Genomic DNA, 17,923 nt, shown 5'->3' on the forward strand with positions numbered 1-17,923 from the left:
ACACGGTCTGGCACCCCGCTCTGCTCACCAAACTCTCCTCCTTTGGTATCCATGGAAATCTCCACGCATGGCTGGCGGACTTCCTCTCTAGTCGTCGTCAACGTGTGGCCCTGAATCGGTTTCTCTCATCTCCTCTTCCTGTTCAGGCTGGAGTTCCCCAAGGCAGTGTTCTGGGCCCCGTGCTTTTTCTGGTCTTCATCAATGATCTCTCTGACTCTCTCGAAAATCCTCTCTATCTCTTTGCTGATGACTCCACTCTCTGCTGCTCCATTCCTCTTCCCTCAGATCGGCAGTCTGCTGCCTCCTCACTCTCTGAAGACCTGGACAAAATCACAGACTGGTCAAAAAAGTGGAACATGTCTTTCAATCCTGACAAATCTCACACTCTTACTATGTCTCTCCGAAAAGATCGACTGGACAACCCTCCCATCTACTTTCTCAACAATCCTCTCCAAGAAGTTCTGTCGCTCAAGATTTTGGGTCTCACTATCTGCCATGATCTTTCTTGGGAAAACCACATTTCCAAGCTGGCCTCCAAAGCCAGTCGCCGACTGGGCATCCTCCGTCGTGCGAAGTCCTTCCTCGGCACACCTGAGCTCCTCACCACATACAAGGCTTTCATCCGCAGCTCAATGGAATACTGTTCTCCCCTATGGGCCGGTGCTCCTGCCTCACACCTAGCTCGGCTTCACGCTGTTGAAACCAAAGCTTTCAGAATTATTGGAATCTCCCGCGATGAAGCTATCTCTGAGGGCCTTTCACTCACTCACCGCAGGCAGGTAGGTGGTCTTTCTGTCTTCTACCGACTCCTCTCCGGCCTTGCACCCCCAGCTCTCTCTGTGCTCTGTCCCCCAAATATTCCTACAGGTCGCACAAGATCTGCCAGCAACCCTCTGATGGTTAAACTGCCGAAATCTCGGCTCTCTGCTCACCTTCACTCTTTCATTCCTCTTTTCTCCCGCCTCTGGAACAAACTCCCTCACTCCCTTCAATCCCACTCCTCCCTCCAGGTCTTTAAAACAGCTGTTCACCACCATCTCTTATCTTCCCCCATCCAAAACCTTGATCTTTTCTACCCCCGCTAATTCACCCCAGATCCACCTTGTTTGAAATTCCAACTTCTTTCCTGGAAGTCCTGGCAGTGTCCATATGTTTTATACCTCTCCCATCGCCCCCTTCCCATGCCCCCCCCCCCCCCAAAGCCCTCGCCCTCTCTCAGATCTCTCGATGTCTCCATGTCTCTCGGTCCCTGCTCTCAAATGTTGTGTTTTGTGTCCTTCCCCCTCTCTCCCCATCTTGTCTACCGCTCCCGATGTTGTATGTTTTATGTGTCGGTTTGTCTTTCTGTGTGATTAATGTTCGCTCTTTCACGAGCCTCGATCTTGTATACAAAAAAAAAAAAAAGAAAGAAAAAAAAAAGATATATATATATATATATATATATATATATGTATATATATATATATATATATATATATATATATATATATATATATATATATATATATATATATATATATAATTATATATATATATATATATATATATAATTATATATATATATATATATATATATATATATATTGTTACAGACGCGGTTTTAGATGTTATATTGACCGAGCGGTGGTGTATTACCGCGTCCGAACAGTTACTCCCCGATTAGCCCGATTCCACCCGACGTTGACCAGATCGCCCCACAGATATTCAATCGGGAAACCTCTAAAGCGACCGAAAGAGAAGGAAAAAGAAGAAGAAGACCGAGTACGGAGGAAGAACAGATTTATTATACACACACAAGCAAAAAGAAAGAGCGACCAAAATTATTTACAGCAATGGATGGAAGAAGCAGTCACACAGTGCATTGTTAGCTTAAACTATTCAATTTACTTAATCCCAAGACAACGAGTAGGACAGGACGTTCACACTTACACAGGGGATATTGCAGGCAGGTAGGGCTTGAGGTGGATTGCTTGAGAGGGAGGCAAGGTCGGAGGCAGCAGCTCTCAATTCCTCGCGGTTTTTGGCGGGAAAACCCTCCGTCGCGTATCCGCTGCTGTAGACGTCACGCGCTGGTTCGGCACACCTGCTCCTCTTCTTGTGGTGGAGTCGTCTCCCTCCTTTCAGCGCGTCTCTCCAAAGCTGGTTTCCTTGCCGAGTACCTCTCCTCTTTGGCTTGGAGCGTTTCGCATCTCACCGCTCCTCTTGGTGCCGCCTCTTTGCTCATCTCCCAGGTCATCTCATAAAGCAGTCCCTTACAGTCGCTTTTATAACTCGCGGCGGAATCAAGCCGCCGGCTGCGAGGGCACGCCTACCGGTTCGCTCACCGCGGTGCTGATTGGCCTTGCGACCCTCTGGCTCACTCCTCCCCTCGATGACGAGGTGGAGACACGCCTTTCTTCTCCGAGATTAGCACATGGGCAATGTCGGCTTGCGGGATTGAACACAACTCCCACCCTTTTGAAAGGAACTTTGGAGAGCGGAGATGTTTGGGGAAATTGGAAGGGCCTACGCTTATTTTGTTTGATACAATGCAAAGTCAATCTAGTGGGAAACACATATTTAGCCTACATGGAATAAGGAAATACACTATTTAAAAGATATACCGTGACCTGCGTGTAAGTTTCATGGAATTAACTAGGAGGACGGCTGCGACCATTATTTACACTAGGGCATGCCCGTACTATATATATGCCCGTACTATATATCTATCTAAAATTATATCCCCCCCCCCCCCTCTATTTACATGAAATGGTTTGGTCCATTCGCAACGCCAAAGCGAACGGCGAACGGCTTGCGAGTACAGTGACAATCCCCCCCCTCTATTTACATGAAATGGTTTGGTCCATTCGCAACGACCACAGAACCCCCCCCTCTCTATTTACAGGAAATGGTTTGGTCCATTCGCAACGCCAAAGCGAACGGCGAACGGCTAAATCGCCATAGCTCGGTAACTACTTGTCCGATTAATTTCAAACCTTGAAAAGGCACATCCTCGGGTCCCCAGCAATATACCTGGCAAGTTTCAAGTATATCGGACCGGTAGTTGTCGAGAAATCGTTGTCGCATACACACATACACACATACACACAGAGATTAATGGAATTATAGATAGATTACGAGGATGTTACACATAACAAAACCATACTTTTGTAACGTTCACATTGTAACGTTTTCACATTCGTTACACTTCCTCCAAAATTGTTACTGCACCATTGTTATTGTTACACTTCTCAAAAAAACCGTTACACTTCTCAAAATCGTTACACTGCACCCTCCTTTCTTCAGGCCCGTACTCGGGCCTACTAAACTTTAACTTAGTGTGACACGTAGGTGTAATTCCCTCTACAATTAACCTGACCCTGAGTGTGACAATCTTAAAACACATAAGTATGTCCCCCTATTGCATTGCACCCTGTCTAACAGACTCAAGCCCACAGCTAACCGAATTACGGAATTATTCTCAAACTATACATTTACGGTGGGGAGCATTATTTACAATGGCGTTATTTCTTATTTACAACGCAACCCAGGACCTGTGTTTTTTTTTGTTTCTTTTTAGGGAACAAGAAAAAGAAATTCCTGTTGGGAGGGAGGAGACAGCACGCATTGCATCGATGCACCAGTACCAATACCACCAAAGCACTCAAAAGCACCAAAAGCACCACAAAGCACCAAAAGCACCACTCGGTGCGCAGTCACCATGGTTCTTAATAAACACAACAAAACAACTGGTGGTGGTCTTCTCTTTCTCTGCTGGGCCGATGTTCTTCCCGACGTCTTCTGGCTTCATGCGGCCTACTTGGAAATATAAAAAAGCACAACTTGTGTTCGTTTTTTATTTAGGGCCTCAGGGGCCAACTAAGGGTGGTCCACCTGTTTGGCATAGGTGCCACCTTACCGAGGTCCGCAAGCAAGATTCCCTGGCCACTATGGCCGGTCTCCAACAGAGGTGCCCTGCCCCAGAACCTGGGGTCCATCAAGTGGTACTTGGCCGCAGAACAGCGGTCCATAAAGTGGTACATCAACGCAATGCATGCTGGTTCTGGGAATCTCGGGCGCACAATGGCCACCTCACGCACGCTCCCCTCGGCACCCAATGGCGCACAGGTCATGTGGGAGACAAAAGAAAGACAATTGAGCGAGGGGTAAGGTCACAAGGGTACACGTCAATAAGGCAATGCAAGGTGAAATGCGTATGGAGGGCGAAGTGAGAAAGCTCGTCCCTACCGTACGTCACCCCCCTGTCACCTACCCTACCCTTGCCCTTACCCCATATGTACAAAATCTACACATTACCAATTCGTCACTACTGTCACGTCTTCCCCATATTTCCCCTATACCAAATTCGTCACCACAATCCCTCTAACCAAAATTTGCCATCACCCAATTCGTCATCAATCCTCATAAGGAGGCAGAGATGGAACATCAAAGCACAATGTCACACCCACGTCATGATGCGTCTCACAATCTAAACATTTGCATCATAAAAAATAATCAAAACATGGCATGGTGTGGAGTACCTGTCACCTCAGGTGAGTGGATGCAGATGGTGCGAGGAGATCCTTCATCCTAACTATTTTCTAAATGACTTTAACACACTTTACACTACCCGGGGTCTTTCCCTGCCAATCCATTGGCCAACTTACACTATGGGTTCTAATAACCAATTCCCATTGACCAAACTGTGGTGCTTCTCAATTTGGGGTCTCACTCCCCCGATTCATCTCCCGGTGCCCTCGCACAATTTCTGGGCTGCGACGTGTAGCTCTCCCAGCAGGTCTACCCACCTGCACACCTCCACCACTGTAGTTGCCACCCGAGCTTACCTAGCTCCTCACCCAAACCTATCTAACTGGGGCAGGCCCCTCCTGGCTCTGTCACCCCACTCGGTGCCCTCTGGCACTGGGCTACCCGGGTCCGTCCTCCGGATCCTCGGGCCCCATCCACAACAACTACTACCGGCTCCCAGAGCCCACCTGCGGCCTCACCTGGCCGACATCCTTACAGTGGTGGAGCGCCCAACCAACTACACACACTAACAGGCTACACGCCCCGCCATTTCCACGACACTAATGCACCCATCCAAAGACCATTCTTTCACCCGCACCACAGATGCCAATATCCAACCACAATTTACCTATACCCTCTACCTAACACTTACACTACCCGCCCCGGGTATCCGTGATGGGGGTCCACTCTTCCCCCATTCACACCTTCGCACCATCCACTCCACTCCACAATTTCCACCATACTCACTCCACGACCATCCATTCCAATACTCCATTTATTCCACACTACCATTCTCCATACCTGCTGTTGCACACCTGTGCCCTCACACCTGGTGCCACCTGCACCCTCCTTTCTTCCTGGACCATTTGGTCATCACAATACACAATCCCTATCACTCACTCATACACTGCTCCATCCACCTGTTCAGTTGCACACCTGTGCAATCACACCTGTTCAATCACACCTGTTCAATCCTCACACACACGGCATCATCTCAGCTAACTACTCCCCTCTGAAACTTGCGCTTCCCAGTCGTCCCTTTAAACTATTGCACTCCCACGTCATTATCATCCACACTAATCTACCTGCGTCCCCACTACAGGTATCAGTCACTAACTAATCTTAACGTTACCTAATGTCATCGTCGCTAGATCCCTACAATTATCCAAGCCCTCCCTGGCTCGGTTGTCATAGCCACCCCATAAACTATTGCGCATTTGCCCCCCCCTTCTGTGAGGGATGACAGCGTTGCCATCCCACCACAGCGGGGCATCTCTCACTACCATCCCCCCAGTCCTCTGACGCTACGAGCCCCCGTCGCAAGAGGTACTGGGTCCTGCCTCGGCATCTAGAGCCGAGGCGATCCATGAGGGCGCCTGCTCGCCGGCATAAGGTCTTATCCGGTCGGCATGGACGATCCGAGGGGGGGTCCGTGGCCCCATTTTGATCTTAATGACCACGTCACAGATTTGCGACTGGACGACTCCTGGGCCTTGCCAGGGGGAGGTGAGTTTTGGGCACCTTCCCTTCCGCCTCCGGGGATTAAAGAACCAAATCTTCATCCCCGGAGCGTATTGACTCCCCTGGCTCCGGTCGTCGTACCTGCGCTTCATCTTGGCCCCCGCCAGATGGAGCTGGCGGCGGGCGAAGGCATGGACCCGCTCCATGCCTTCCTCCAGGTGACGTGCGTAACCCTCCCTCGGCGGTGTGTCCGTGGTGTCTGGCACGGGACCGCATAGCAAGTCGGCGGGAGCCCGTAACTCCCGCCCATACATAAGCAACGCTGGACTGCATGCGGTGGCCCCGTGCTGGCTAGTTCGGTAGGCCATCAACAGGTACGGGAGATGTTCGTCCCAGTCATCCTGACGGGTGGTGGTGAACAATGCCAGTTGTTGGATCAATGTTCGATTGAACCTTTCCACCATCCCGTCAGATTGTGGCCGCAAGGGCGTGGTCCTGGTTTTTCGAATTGACAGCAGTCTGCACACATCTTTTAGTAATTGACTTTCAAAATTTCGACCCTGATCGGTGTGCAGCTCCTGTGGAATCCCGTGCCGACATACAAATCCTTCTACGAAGGCCTGTGCTACCACCCCTGCTTCTTGGTTGGGGAGGGCATAGGCCTCCGGCCACTTGGTGAAATAGTCCATTACAACGAGGATATACTTATTACCTTGGCGGGTGCGGGGCAGCGGTCCTAGAATATCCATAGCCACCCGCTCAAGGGGGGCCCCCACCTGATGTAATTGAAGGGGGGCCCTCATCCTCCGTGCTGGTCCCTTTTTGGCAGAACAGGCGTCGCATCTCCGACACCAGTCCTGTATGTCGCGCCCCATATTCACCCAATAGAACCTCCGGAGGACCCGAGATATTGTCTTTGTCCTGCCCAAATGGCCGCCGGAGCGGGTACCATGCACCTGTTGCAATATGACGTTCTTGAATTTGTCAGGGACTATCACCAGCCAGGAAGTTCTATCAGAGGGAACCTCCACCCACTTGCGATACAAGATGTTGCCTTTCAATTCCAGGGTCTGCCACTGAGCCCAATACGCCTTTGTTTGCGCCCCGAGGGGGGTGACCTCTTCCCCCTTTGGTCTTTGCCCCAATTTGACCCATTGGAACACCGGCCCCAGAACAGGATCCTCCTGCTGGGCCGTGCTCCAAGCCAACTCTCCAAATTCCTCGTCCGCGGTTAGTGGCAAAATTGGCCCTCTCACCCGGGTTGCCCGGACGACGAGAATCGGGGCGGAATCGCCCAATTGCTCCCTCTCCTCGTGTCTCGCACAAAATTTACAGTTTTCCCCCAGACAAGGACGCCGAGAGAGTGCGTCCGCATTACCATGGGCCTTCCCGGCCCTATGGGCCACATCAAAATCGTACTGCTGCAACTTTTCCAACCACCTTGCAATTTGGCCCTCCGGTTCCTTGAACCGAAGGAGCCATTGCAAGGAGGAATGGTCAGTTCTAACCAAAAATTTCCGCCCGTACAGGTACGGGTGGAAATGGTTCATGGCAGCCAGCATGGCCAATAACTCTTTGCGAGTGACGCAATAATTTCGCTCGGGCCTACTTAAGGCCCGACTATAGTAACCAATCACTCTCTCCACGCCCTCCTGTGTCTGAGACAAAACTGCGCCCAATCCTTCCTGGCTCGCATCCTTGTCCAGGGTAAATGTCCCGTCACTAGTGGGGTAAGCTAGAAGGGGTGCGGATGTTAGACACCCCTTCAATTTTTGGAAGGCCTCGTGGCACTCCCGTGTCCAATTAAATCGCGTCCCCTTCTCCGTAAGCCGGTGGAGGGGACGGGCCAACTCCGCAAATTTCGCCACAAAGCGCCGGTAGTAGGAGCAGAGTCCCAAAAATCCCCGCACCTCCTTGATGGTACGTGGTGCGGGCCACTCCTCTACCGCTTTAATTTTGTCTGGGTCCGTTTTTACCCCCTCGCGGCCGATCACGTGACCTAGATAGGCCACCTCTCTTGCAAACAAAGTGCACTTACTCGGGTTCAGCTTCAACCCTGCCTGTCTGAGGCACCCGAACACCTGGTCCAAATTAGCTACTGCCTGGGGGAACGTTTTGGCATGTACTAGGACGTCATCCAGGTACACCAGGCATGATTGCCATGGCATGCCGCCTAGTACATGCTCCATCAATCTCTCAAAGGTGGCGGGGGCGTTACACAAACCAAACGGCATCACAGTAAACTGATACAGTCCCTTACCTGTGGAAAATGCCGTTTTCTCCTTCCCTGCCCTATCCATCTCCACCTGCCAAAACCCACTCTTGAGGTCCAAAGTCGAGAACCAATTTGAGCCCGCAACGGCATCGAGGGTGTCATCAATTCTTGGCAGGGGATATGAGTCCTTGAGTGTCACGTTGTTTAGCTGGCGATAGTCCACGCAGAACCGCGTGGTCCCATCCTTCTTTTTGACCAGCACAACAGGTGACATCCAAGGACTTCCCGAGGGCTCGATCACACCTGCGTCGAGCATTTTTTCAACCTGCTCGTCAGCTTCCGCCCTCTTGCTCCAAGGGAGCCGTCGGGCGGCCTGACGAATAGGCCGGGCCTCACCGGTGTGGATCTGATGTTTCACCAGGCCCGTACGTCCAATATCCTCGGTGGACAAGGAGAAGAGGTCCAAATGGGACCCAACCAGTTTGTGTAAGGCCTCCCTCTGGGTACCTCCCAACTCTACACTACTACGATTTACCATCTCGCAAATGGGATCGGGCCAATTCCTAGAACTTATTGAAGGCTCCCCCTGGGGCCGGCTCGGCTGGACGTTCTCGCCCCTCACTGACGCGACTTCTCTAACTGGGGTGCAGCCAGCTACCTTCGTGCCCCTTACTATAGTGCGTGGTTCTGTGCTAATATTAATTACTCGGACGGCCACTACCGGCCCGTCCGTTTTTACAAGGCTACGGCCCACGATTAAACCAGGTATGGATAGCGCTGCCACCGGTTCGACCAGGCCGCAGGATTCCTGCCATGTCGGGCGAGCTGACCATCGGGCCGGCACGATGGCCTCGGCCCCCGGAGGGATGGTCACGGCCTCAGGAGCCTCCAGCTCCACCCTCTCGGCCGTGCTCACCCCCTTCAATGGTAGCTCTTCCACTCCCCATCGCAGGATCCCCCGACTCAAGTCGATTTTACAACCGCTGGCAGTCAACAAATCCAACCCTATTAAGCATGGGTCGCACACCTCCGCCACCCAAACCTCTATCTCTTCCTTTACCGATCCCAACTTGAGGGTCACAAAACCACGCCCTATGATCGGAGCCGTTGCCCCGGTAGCCAACTGCAAACTATGATTTTCCAGATGCTGGATTTTACCCCAGCCGTCTGCACTCGAATTAAGGACCACGGGGCTGATGATCGTGGCGCTGGCTCCCGTGTCCACCACGGCGTCCACCCCCACGCCGGCAATTTTGCACCGAATTGTCAAACTACCCGTCCCAATTCGGCCACAATGAATGACCTGTCGCGTCAACGAGGGCTTCTCCCCATCCCCTACTGCCGAACACCGCCCTGCATGCCCGGCACGTTCTAGTTTCCCGGGTCCTGGCGGGGGGGTGTCTGAGGTCGGCTAGGCCGATCTATACGGGGCGGAGTTGAGGGCATCGGTTGGCGGGAAACGTCCCGGCGCGGAGCTCGACACTCCCATGCACGGTGACCCATCCGAGCACAATTATAGCACCTCACCTGGTAAGGTGCTTGCCTCCGGTATTCCAAATTCCCCCCCCTGTATGTCCGAATTGGGGGTACTCTGTCGGGGACTACCGGGTGCCACCGCTGGGGCCGCCTGCCATGGTCCAGGTCCCGCCAGGCGCCGATCCACTAACCTCCGGACCATGCTCTCCAGGTCAGGGCCCCCATCACGGGCCCCATCTGACGCACCGCCACTGCGTGGCGCTCGCCTCCCCGGGCCAGGGGCCTCGCTGCTTCCCAACGGGCTGCAGCGTCGGCCGCCTGACTCATGGTTTGCGGGCGCCACATGGCGAGCTGTTGCCGGAGCTCCAGATCCGGAAGGGCCTGAATAAAGTGATCCAGCGCCAGGCTTTCCTGGGAACTCGCTGCCATGTCCGCGTGTGCAATCCCGACCACGCGGCGAATATCGTGAGCAAGTTCCCCGATGGTCTCCTGGGGCTTGCGTTTTCGCTGCGCAAGTTGGGCTTTAACAAGCTCGCTTTGCTGCTCAATGCCGAACCGATTAATTAATGCCGCACGGAGAGCTGGCAGGGTGAGAGCACCCGGTGGTAAAGCCGTCAGCACCTCCGCCGCCGCACCGCGCAGTGCCCCCACCAGGTGTACTCCACCTTCGTCCGGATTCCAACCGTTGCCTTTACACACGTACTCAAACTGCGCCAGGTACGCCCTCAAATCACTCTTGCCGTCATACGGCGCGAGTGGGACCTTGTGGGCGCCCGAAGGTCGGACCCCGCGCGTCACTCCTTGCGGGATCAACGCGGGACCAACCTGTTCGGGCTCCCACAGTACGTTATTCCCGGGGGGCTCCCGCGCGTCCCCTGTCCCTCCAAACACTACCCCTCCTGGTGTCGATGCCTGGGTCGCCCCCCCGCAACCCGCTACCCACGCCATACCCCCATACCCTTGCTCACCAGCACCCCCCTCACTCCCCATAGCCAAACCTCCTTGCACACCTCCCCTGTCCATCCACTCCGGACCAGTCATACATCTTACCATTGGTCCCTCACGAACACCCGGGTCTACACCACCCCCCAAGCCGACTGAATCTCCCCTCACATCATATACATTGCCACTCACCTCCGTACTTCGTCGTCGCACCTCCTCTGCCACCTGCAAACTTTTTATTTGGTTAGTGAGCACCTCATCATGATTTGAACACAGACCTTGTACATATTCCATGACTTCCTCCTTTATCTCCCTCTTAGTTTCCCTCCGTCTCTTCTTAATTTCACTCACCCCCTCTTCCACCTCCTCTAATTTTTCCTTTACCTCCTTCATCTCCCGGTGCGCCCCCTCTATCTCTTCCTCTAACGCCACCTTAACCGTTTCGATGTGCGTCCTCACCTCTCGGTCCTTCGTCTCCATCACTTCTGTCACCTCCTCCAACTTCTTCGTCAACCCCTCATGTACCATCTGACATTCCTTTTGTGTTGCTATTAATTCGTTTTTAATGTCCTTTTGTGTCGCTTTCAAACCCCCGATGATTGCAGTGTTCTTTTCCACTTGGTCCGCTAGTTCCCTTTGTCCGACTGTCAGCTGTTCTACTCCCTTCGTCAGATCTTCTATTCCCCCTTGTAACTTAGCCGTATTATTTCTCACCTCTTTCTCCATACGCTTCTCACCTCGCTTTACCTCCTCGCGTAGCCCCGAAACCTCCTCACTTACCCCTCGTCGTATTTCCTCCATCTCTTTTGTAGATGCCACCCTCATCTGTCCCAATTCATCCCTCTGAGCATCCAGTTTGGTTTCTACCCCGATTTTCACCTCCTCTATCTGCTCTCCCATTTGTTTGATTTCCCTGGCAGATTGTTCCCCTATTTCCCGCAATTTGTCCTCCATCCTATTTTCTAACCCCATTAACCCATTTTTCACCCCCTCTAACTGATTCTCCTGGGCAGCCATTCTGTTTTCCACCCCCGTTAACCCATACTTTACCTCTTTTATCCCGTTGTCTAACCCCTCAAAATTTTTGTCTAACTTCTCACCGGTACCCCTCGCTTCGTCCCTCATTACCCCCATTTGGCCCCCCATCTCTCCCATTTGGCCCCCCATTTCTCCCATACTGCTTTTCAAACCTCTAATTTGGTCTCCCAATTGCTCACTATTCTTTTCCATAAGGGCTTTCATTTGCATCATAAAAAGGTTCAAATCCACCAGCGGCGCTGCTGCGGTCGCGGGCGCGGCAAAATTTGGTGCAGCTACACCCACGTGCGCGAGGACGCCATTTTGTGCGTCTGATACACCCTCAACCACCTCATTGCTCTCCTCCTCCCTTTCCTCCACATACATTTCCCCGAGGTCCTGGGTCGATTCCACCCTGTCTATCTCTCCCACCGACATCCGATCGCCTTGATTGTCCATGGCGCGATCTCAAAATTCGGGTTTTATAAAACAAAATAAATTTCGGCAGCTTGTAATTTTGAGCGCGTTAAGCGCGCTTCGGGTCCGATCTCCCTCCTCGACACCAATTGTTACTCTAATAGTACAATTGGTGTTCCAAAATTTGGGCCTAACAAATTTAGTCCTAGGTCCGAATCCAACTCCTGACAACCAATTGTTTCAGACGCGGTTTTAGATGTTATATTGACCGAGCGGTGGTGTATTACCGCGTCCGAACAGTTACTCCCCGATTAGCCCGATTCCACCCGACGTTGACCAGATCGCCCCACAGATATTCAATCGGGAAACCTCTAAAGCGACCGAAAGAGAAGGAAAAAGAAGAAGAAGACAGAGTACGGAGGAAGAACAGATTTATTATACACACACAAGCAAAAAGAAAGAGCGACCAAAATTATTTACAGCAATGGATGGAAGAAGCAGTCACACAGTGCATTGTTAGCTTAAACTATTCAATTTACTTAATCCCAAGACAACGAGTAGGACAGGACGTTCACACTTACACAGGGGATATTGCAGGCAGGTAGGGCTTGAGGTGGATTGCTTGAGAGGGAGGCAAGGTCGGAGGCAGCAGCTCTCAATTCCTCGCGGTTTTTGGCGGGAAAACCCTCCGTCGCGTATCCGCTGCTGTAGACGTCACGCGCTGGTTCGGCACACCTGCTCCTCTTCTTGTGGTGGAGTCGTCTCCCTCCTTTCAGCGCGTCTCTCCAAAGCTGGTTTCCTTGCCGAGTACCTCTCCTCTTTGGCTTGGAGCGTTTCGCATCTCACCGCTCCTCTTGGTGCCGCCTCTTTGCTCATCTCCCAGGTCATCTCATAAAGCAGTCCCTTACAGTCGCTTTTATAACTCGCGGCGGAATCAAGCCGCCGGCTGTGAGGGCACGCCTACCGGTTCGCTCACCGCGGTGCTGATTGGCCTTGCGACCCTCTGGCTCACTCCTCCCCTCGATGACGAGGTGGAGACACGCCTTTCTTCTCCGAGATTAGCACATGGGCAATGGCGGCTTGCGGGATTGAACACAACTCCCACCCTTTTGAAAGGAACTTTGGAGAGCGGAGATGTTTGGGGAAATTGGAAGGGCCTACGCTTATTTTGTTTGATACAATGCAAAGTCAATCTAGTGGGAAACACATATTTAGCCTACATGGAATAAGGAAATACACTATTTAAAAGATATACCGTGACCTGCGTGTAAGTTTCATGGAATTAACTAGGAGGACGGCTGCGACCATTATTTACATTACGAGGATGTTACACATAACAAAACCATACTTTTGTAACGTTCACATTGTAACGTTTTCACATTCGTTACACTTCCTCCAAAATTGTTACTGCACCATTGTTATTGTTACACTTCTCAAAAAAACCGTTACACTTCTCAAAATCGTTACAATATATATATATATATATATATATATATATATATATATATATATATATATATATATATATATATATATATATATATATATATATATATATATATATAAATATATAATATATATATGTATACTAGATATATATATATGTATACATATATATATGTCGATAGATAGATATACTAGATTAGGTAACCGAAGGCATATGCAGTTTGAGTAGAGCTTCACAGGTTTGCTCATGGTACTATGGAAGAGTTCCTATTGGTATTCTCCCACAGTACCAACCAAACTATTGCTATAACAGACGTCAAATTGTTTAAATACATGGAGACTACAAGAAGATGACATAACTTAAATCTTTGATCTGAAACAGCGTCACGAGAACACATGGTTACAGAACCAACCGAAGGAAGGCTGTGAAGCAGTGCACAAGAAACAACATGCTCATCAAAGTTTCCTGGGAAATTAACCTTTAAACCTCACATCTCAATCATACATTAGAATCCAACACGGAATTACCTTTTTCCATCACAATTAGCAGTGTATGTGAGGGGGAGGGAGGGGGGAAGGGGAGGGTTACTGATCAGTGATCATGTATGTGTAAACCAGGCTGAGGGAATATTGCCTTGCCCAGAATGCCTGACATTTCTGAGCAATTGAATTGTTTTTTTTTTGGGTTTTCCTCGTTTCAGGCATTTTTTACTGTCACTACTGTATGTGTAGTACCTTGAAATGGAGGCGGGTGGCCGTTTCATACTCCACAATGAACCTCAGCGATTCAATGTTATCTTCAAACAAGACAGGTGTTCCAAGGTATGATAGTTTATATTGGAAACCTGGAAAAAAAATGTTGAGTGGCTTTTTATCCATACGAGGTGTGCGTACCCATCACTTTGTTAACGCATTTAATCAAAAGACAACATGTTGCGCTTCACAAACATACAGCATGTCTATCTGTGAGTATCAATGAGGATGTAAAATCAAGTGAAACATGAAGAAAGGATTTTAAATAATAACAAGCGTTACGCCTCGTTGAAGTCATGTGCGTTGACAAAGTGGAAGACGCAAGGCGGCCATCTTGGATTTTGACGTGGCGACCCAATTTTCAATAGCGTTCTTCCTTATGCGTAGATACACCCACACACCAGATTAGACGTTCGTAGTTCGCTTATTTTTCAACATATTTCGCTCACAACGTTCAGACATATATATGGTGGCGGCCATATTGGATTTTGACGTGGCGACCCAATTTTCAATAGCGTTCTTCCTTATGCCTAGATACACCCACACACCAGATTAGAAGTTGGTACTTCGCTTATTTTTCAAGATATTCCGCTCACAACGTTCAGACATATATATGGTGGCGGCCATCTTGGATTTTGACGTGGCGACCCAATTTTCAACAGCGTTCTTCCTTATGCCTAGATACACCTACACACCAGATTAGAAGTTGGTACTTCGCTTATTTTTCAAGATATTCCGCTCAAAATGTTGACATATATGGCGTCAGACATACATGGCGGCGGCCATCTTGGATTTTGACGTGGCGACCTAATTTTCAAAAGGTTCTTCCATATGCGTAGTTGCACCCACACACCAAATTAGAATTCGGTCCTTCGCTTACATACGCACGCACGCATGCATGGACGCACGCACACACGGACTGAGGGGAAAACCATAGTCCCCCTTTCGCTCCGCGGTGCGATGGGGGACAACAACGTAGTCGTAGTTATCGTCATGGATGCTCTAGTTATCATCATGGATGTCGTTGTTGTTTGTCTGCTCCTTCCGTGTACTAATACAGGGTGCTTTAAAAAATGTTAACACTTCTGAGATATATAGTCCCATACAGTCACGTGAAAAAGTAAGTACACCCCATGTAAAGTTTTGCCTTTTTCAATATATTTCAACATACAGCTATTTGATCTTCATTTCAACAATATTGATAGATTAAAGTGATATAATATAACAAATATCATGAAACATTTACATTTTGTTGTCCATTGTATAATTTAAATAAACATAAATGCAAATTTCGCATGGGGAAAAAGTAAGTACACCCCCACATTTATCTCTACTTCAAATACCTAAAATTAGAATCAGGTGCACCAGCTCAGGTGCAAATGATTAGAACATCGTTAGAGAGGCTCTTGGAGGAACCTGTCTTATTTAAACCTCAGACATTTAGTTTGGTTTGCTCTTTGTTGTTGAAGTGTGCGGCGTCACCATGCCTAGCTCAAAAGAGCTCAATGAGGCCTTCAGAAAGAAGGTTATAGATACCTACGAGTCTGGGAAGGGATTTAAAAAGATCTCCAAACAATTTGAAATCAATCATTCGACTGTCCGGAAGATCATCTACAAGTGGAGAAGATTCCAAACAACTGCCAACTTGTTCAGGCCAGGCCGCCCCAGCAAGTTCAGCCCGAGAGCAGACCGCAAGATGCTGAAAGAAGTCTCGAAGAACCCCAGAATGTCATCACCGGACCTAAAGGTAGCTCTTGCCACTGTTGATGTCAAAGTGCACGAGTCTACCATTAGAAAGAGGCTGCACAAATTTCATCTACAGGGGAGGTGTGCCAGCAGGAAACTTTGCTGTCTCGAAAGAACATCAGGGCAAGACTAAAGTTTGCCAATAAACACCTCGGCAAAGACCAGCACTTCTGGAACAATGTGCTCTGGACGGATGAGTCAAAGGTGGAGCAATTTGGCCACAGTACCAGAAGACATGTTTGGGGAAAACCAAAGACAGCATTTGACCACAAGAACCTGATACCAACTGAAAAGCATGGTGGTGGAAATATGATGGTTTGGGGCAGCTTTGCTGCATCAGGGCCTGAGCAGCTCACCATCATAGAATCCACTATCAATTCTTCATTGTATCAGAGGGTGCTTGAGGATAATGTGAGGCCATCTGTTGGAAAGTTGAAGCTCAACCGAAGGTGAACCTTGCAACATGACAATGACCCTGAACATACCAGTAAATCCACCAAGGAATGGCTGAAAAGAAAGAAATGGAGGGTTCTGGAATGGCCAAGTCAAAGCCCGGATCTAAATCCCATCGAGATGTTGTGGGGGGGATTTGAAACGAGCTGTGCATGCAAGAAACCCCTCAAACATCGCATAGCTGAAAGAATTCTGCATGGAGGAGTAGGCAAATATTTCTCCCAGTCGATGTCAGAGACTGATAGACAGTTATAAGAAACGCCTACTTGAGGTTGTTTCTGCCAAACGGGGCAATACCACCTATTAGAGCCAAGGGTGTACTTACTTTTTCCACATGTGAAATTTGCATTTATATTTATTTAAATTATACAATTGACTACAAAATGTAAATGTTTCATGATATTTGATATGATAATATAATTTTCATGATATTATTAACTTTAGTCTTGCCCTGATGTTCTTTCTGGACAGCAAAGGTTTCCTCCTGGCACACCTCCCATGTAGATCAAATTTGTGCAGCCTCTTTCTAATGGTAGACTCATGCACTTTGACATCAACAGTGGCAAGCGCTACCTGTAGGTCCCGTGATGACATTCTGGGGTTCTTAGAGACTTCTTTCAGCATCTTGCGGTCTGCTCTCGGGCTGAACTTGCTGGGGCGGCCTGGCCTGAACAAGTTGGCAGTTGTTTGGAATCTTCTCGACTTGTAGATGATCTTCCGGACAGTCGAATGATTGATTTCAAATTGTTTGGAGATCTTTTTAAATCCCTTCCCAGACTCGTAGGCATCTATAACCTTCTTTCTGAAGGCCTCGGAGAGCTCTTTTGATCTAGGCATGGTGATGCCGCACACTTCAACAACAAAGAGCAAACCAAACTAAATGTCTGAGGTTTAAATAAGACAGGTTCCTCCAAGATCCTCTCTAACGATGTTCTAATCATTTGCACCTGAGCTGGTGCACCTGATTCTAATTTTAGGTATTTGAAGTAGTGATAAATGTAGGGGTGTACTTACTTTTTCCACATGAGAAATTTGCATTTATGTTTATTTAAATTATACAATGGACTACAAAATGTAAATGTTTCATGATATTTGTTATATTATATCACCTTTATCTATCAATATTGTCGAAATGAAGATCAAATATCTGTATGTTGAAATATGTTGAAAAAGTCAAAACTTTACATGGGGTGTACTTACTTTTTCACGTAACTGTATAAGTGTTAACATTTCTGTGAAGCACCTTGCATTTCGTGCATAAAAAAGTCGACACCCCCTTTCAAACTTTTCACCTTTTGTTGCCTTATATCCTGGAATAAAAATGCATTAAATCAGACTTTTTCCACATTCATTTATACATCGCAACCCACAACTTCCAAATGAAAAACAAATTCTACAAATTTATTAAAAATATAAAACAAGGATATCTTCAATGGATGTGTCCATCCCCCTTATAATAGCAATTGCACACTAGAACGGCATTCAGTG

The 17,923-nt window shown here is 48.9% G+C and overlaps 1 protein-coding gene across 2 annotated transcripts in view; it reads right to left on the reverse strand.

The window, feature by feature from the left end:
• The window catches only part of LOC137438996 (sucrase-isomaltase, intestinal), a 674,815-nt gene that overhangs the window by 616,354 nt on the left and 40,538 nt on the right, over positions 1–17,923 (reverse strand). For both annotated transcript variants that reach the window (XM_068134544.2, XM_068134543.2), the window contains exon 5: positions 14,219–14,328. In XM_068134544.2, the coding sequence (XP_067990645.2) occupies positions 14,219–14,328 (110 nt within the window). The remainder of the gene's footprint in view (positions 1–14,218; positions 14,329–17,923) is intronic.

This window comes from Myxine glutinosa, chromosome 13 (genome assembly GCF_964187855.1).
Source record: "Myxine glutinosa chromosome 13, kmMyxGlut1.1, whole genome shotgun sequence".
NCBI lineage: Eukaryota > Metazoa > Chordata > Myxini > Myxiniformes > Myxinidae > Myxine > Myxine glutinosa.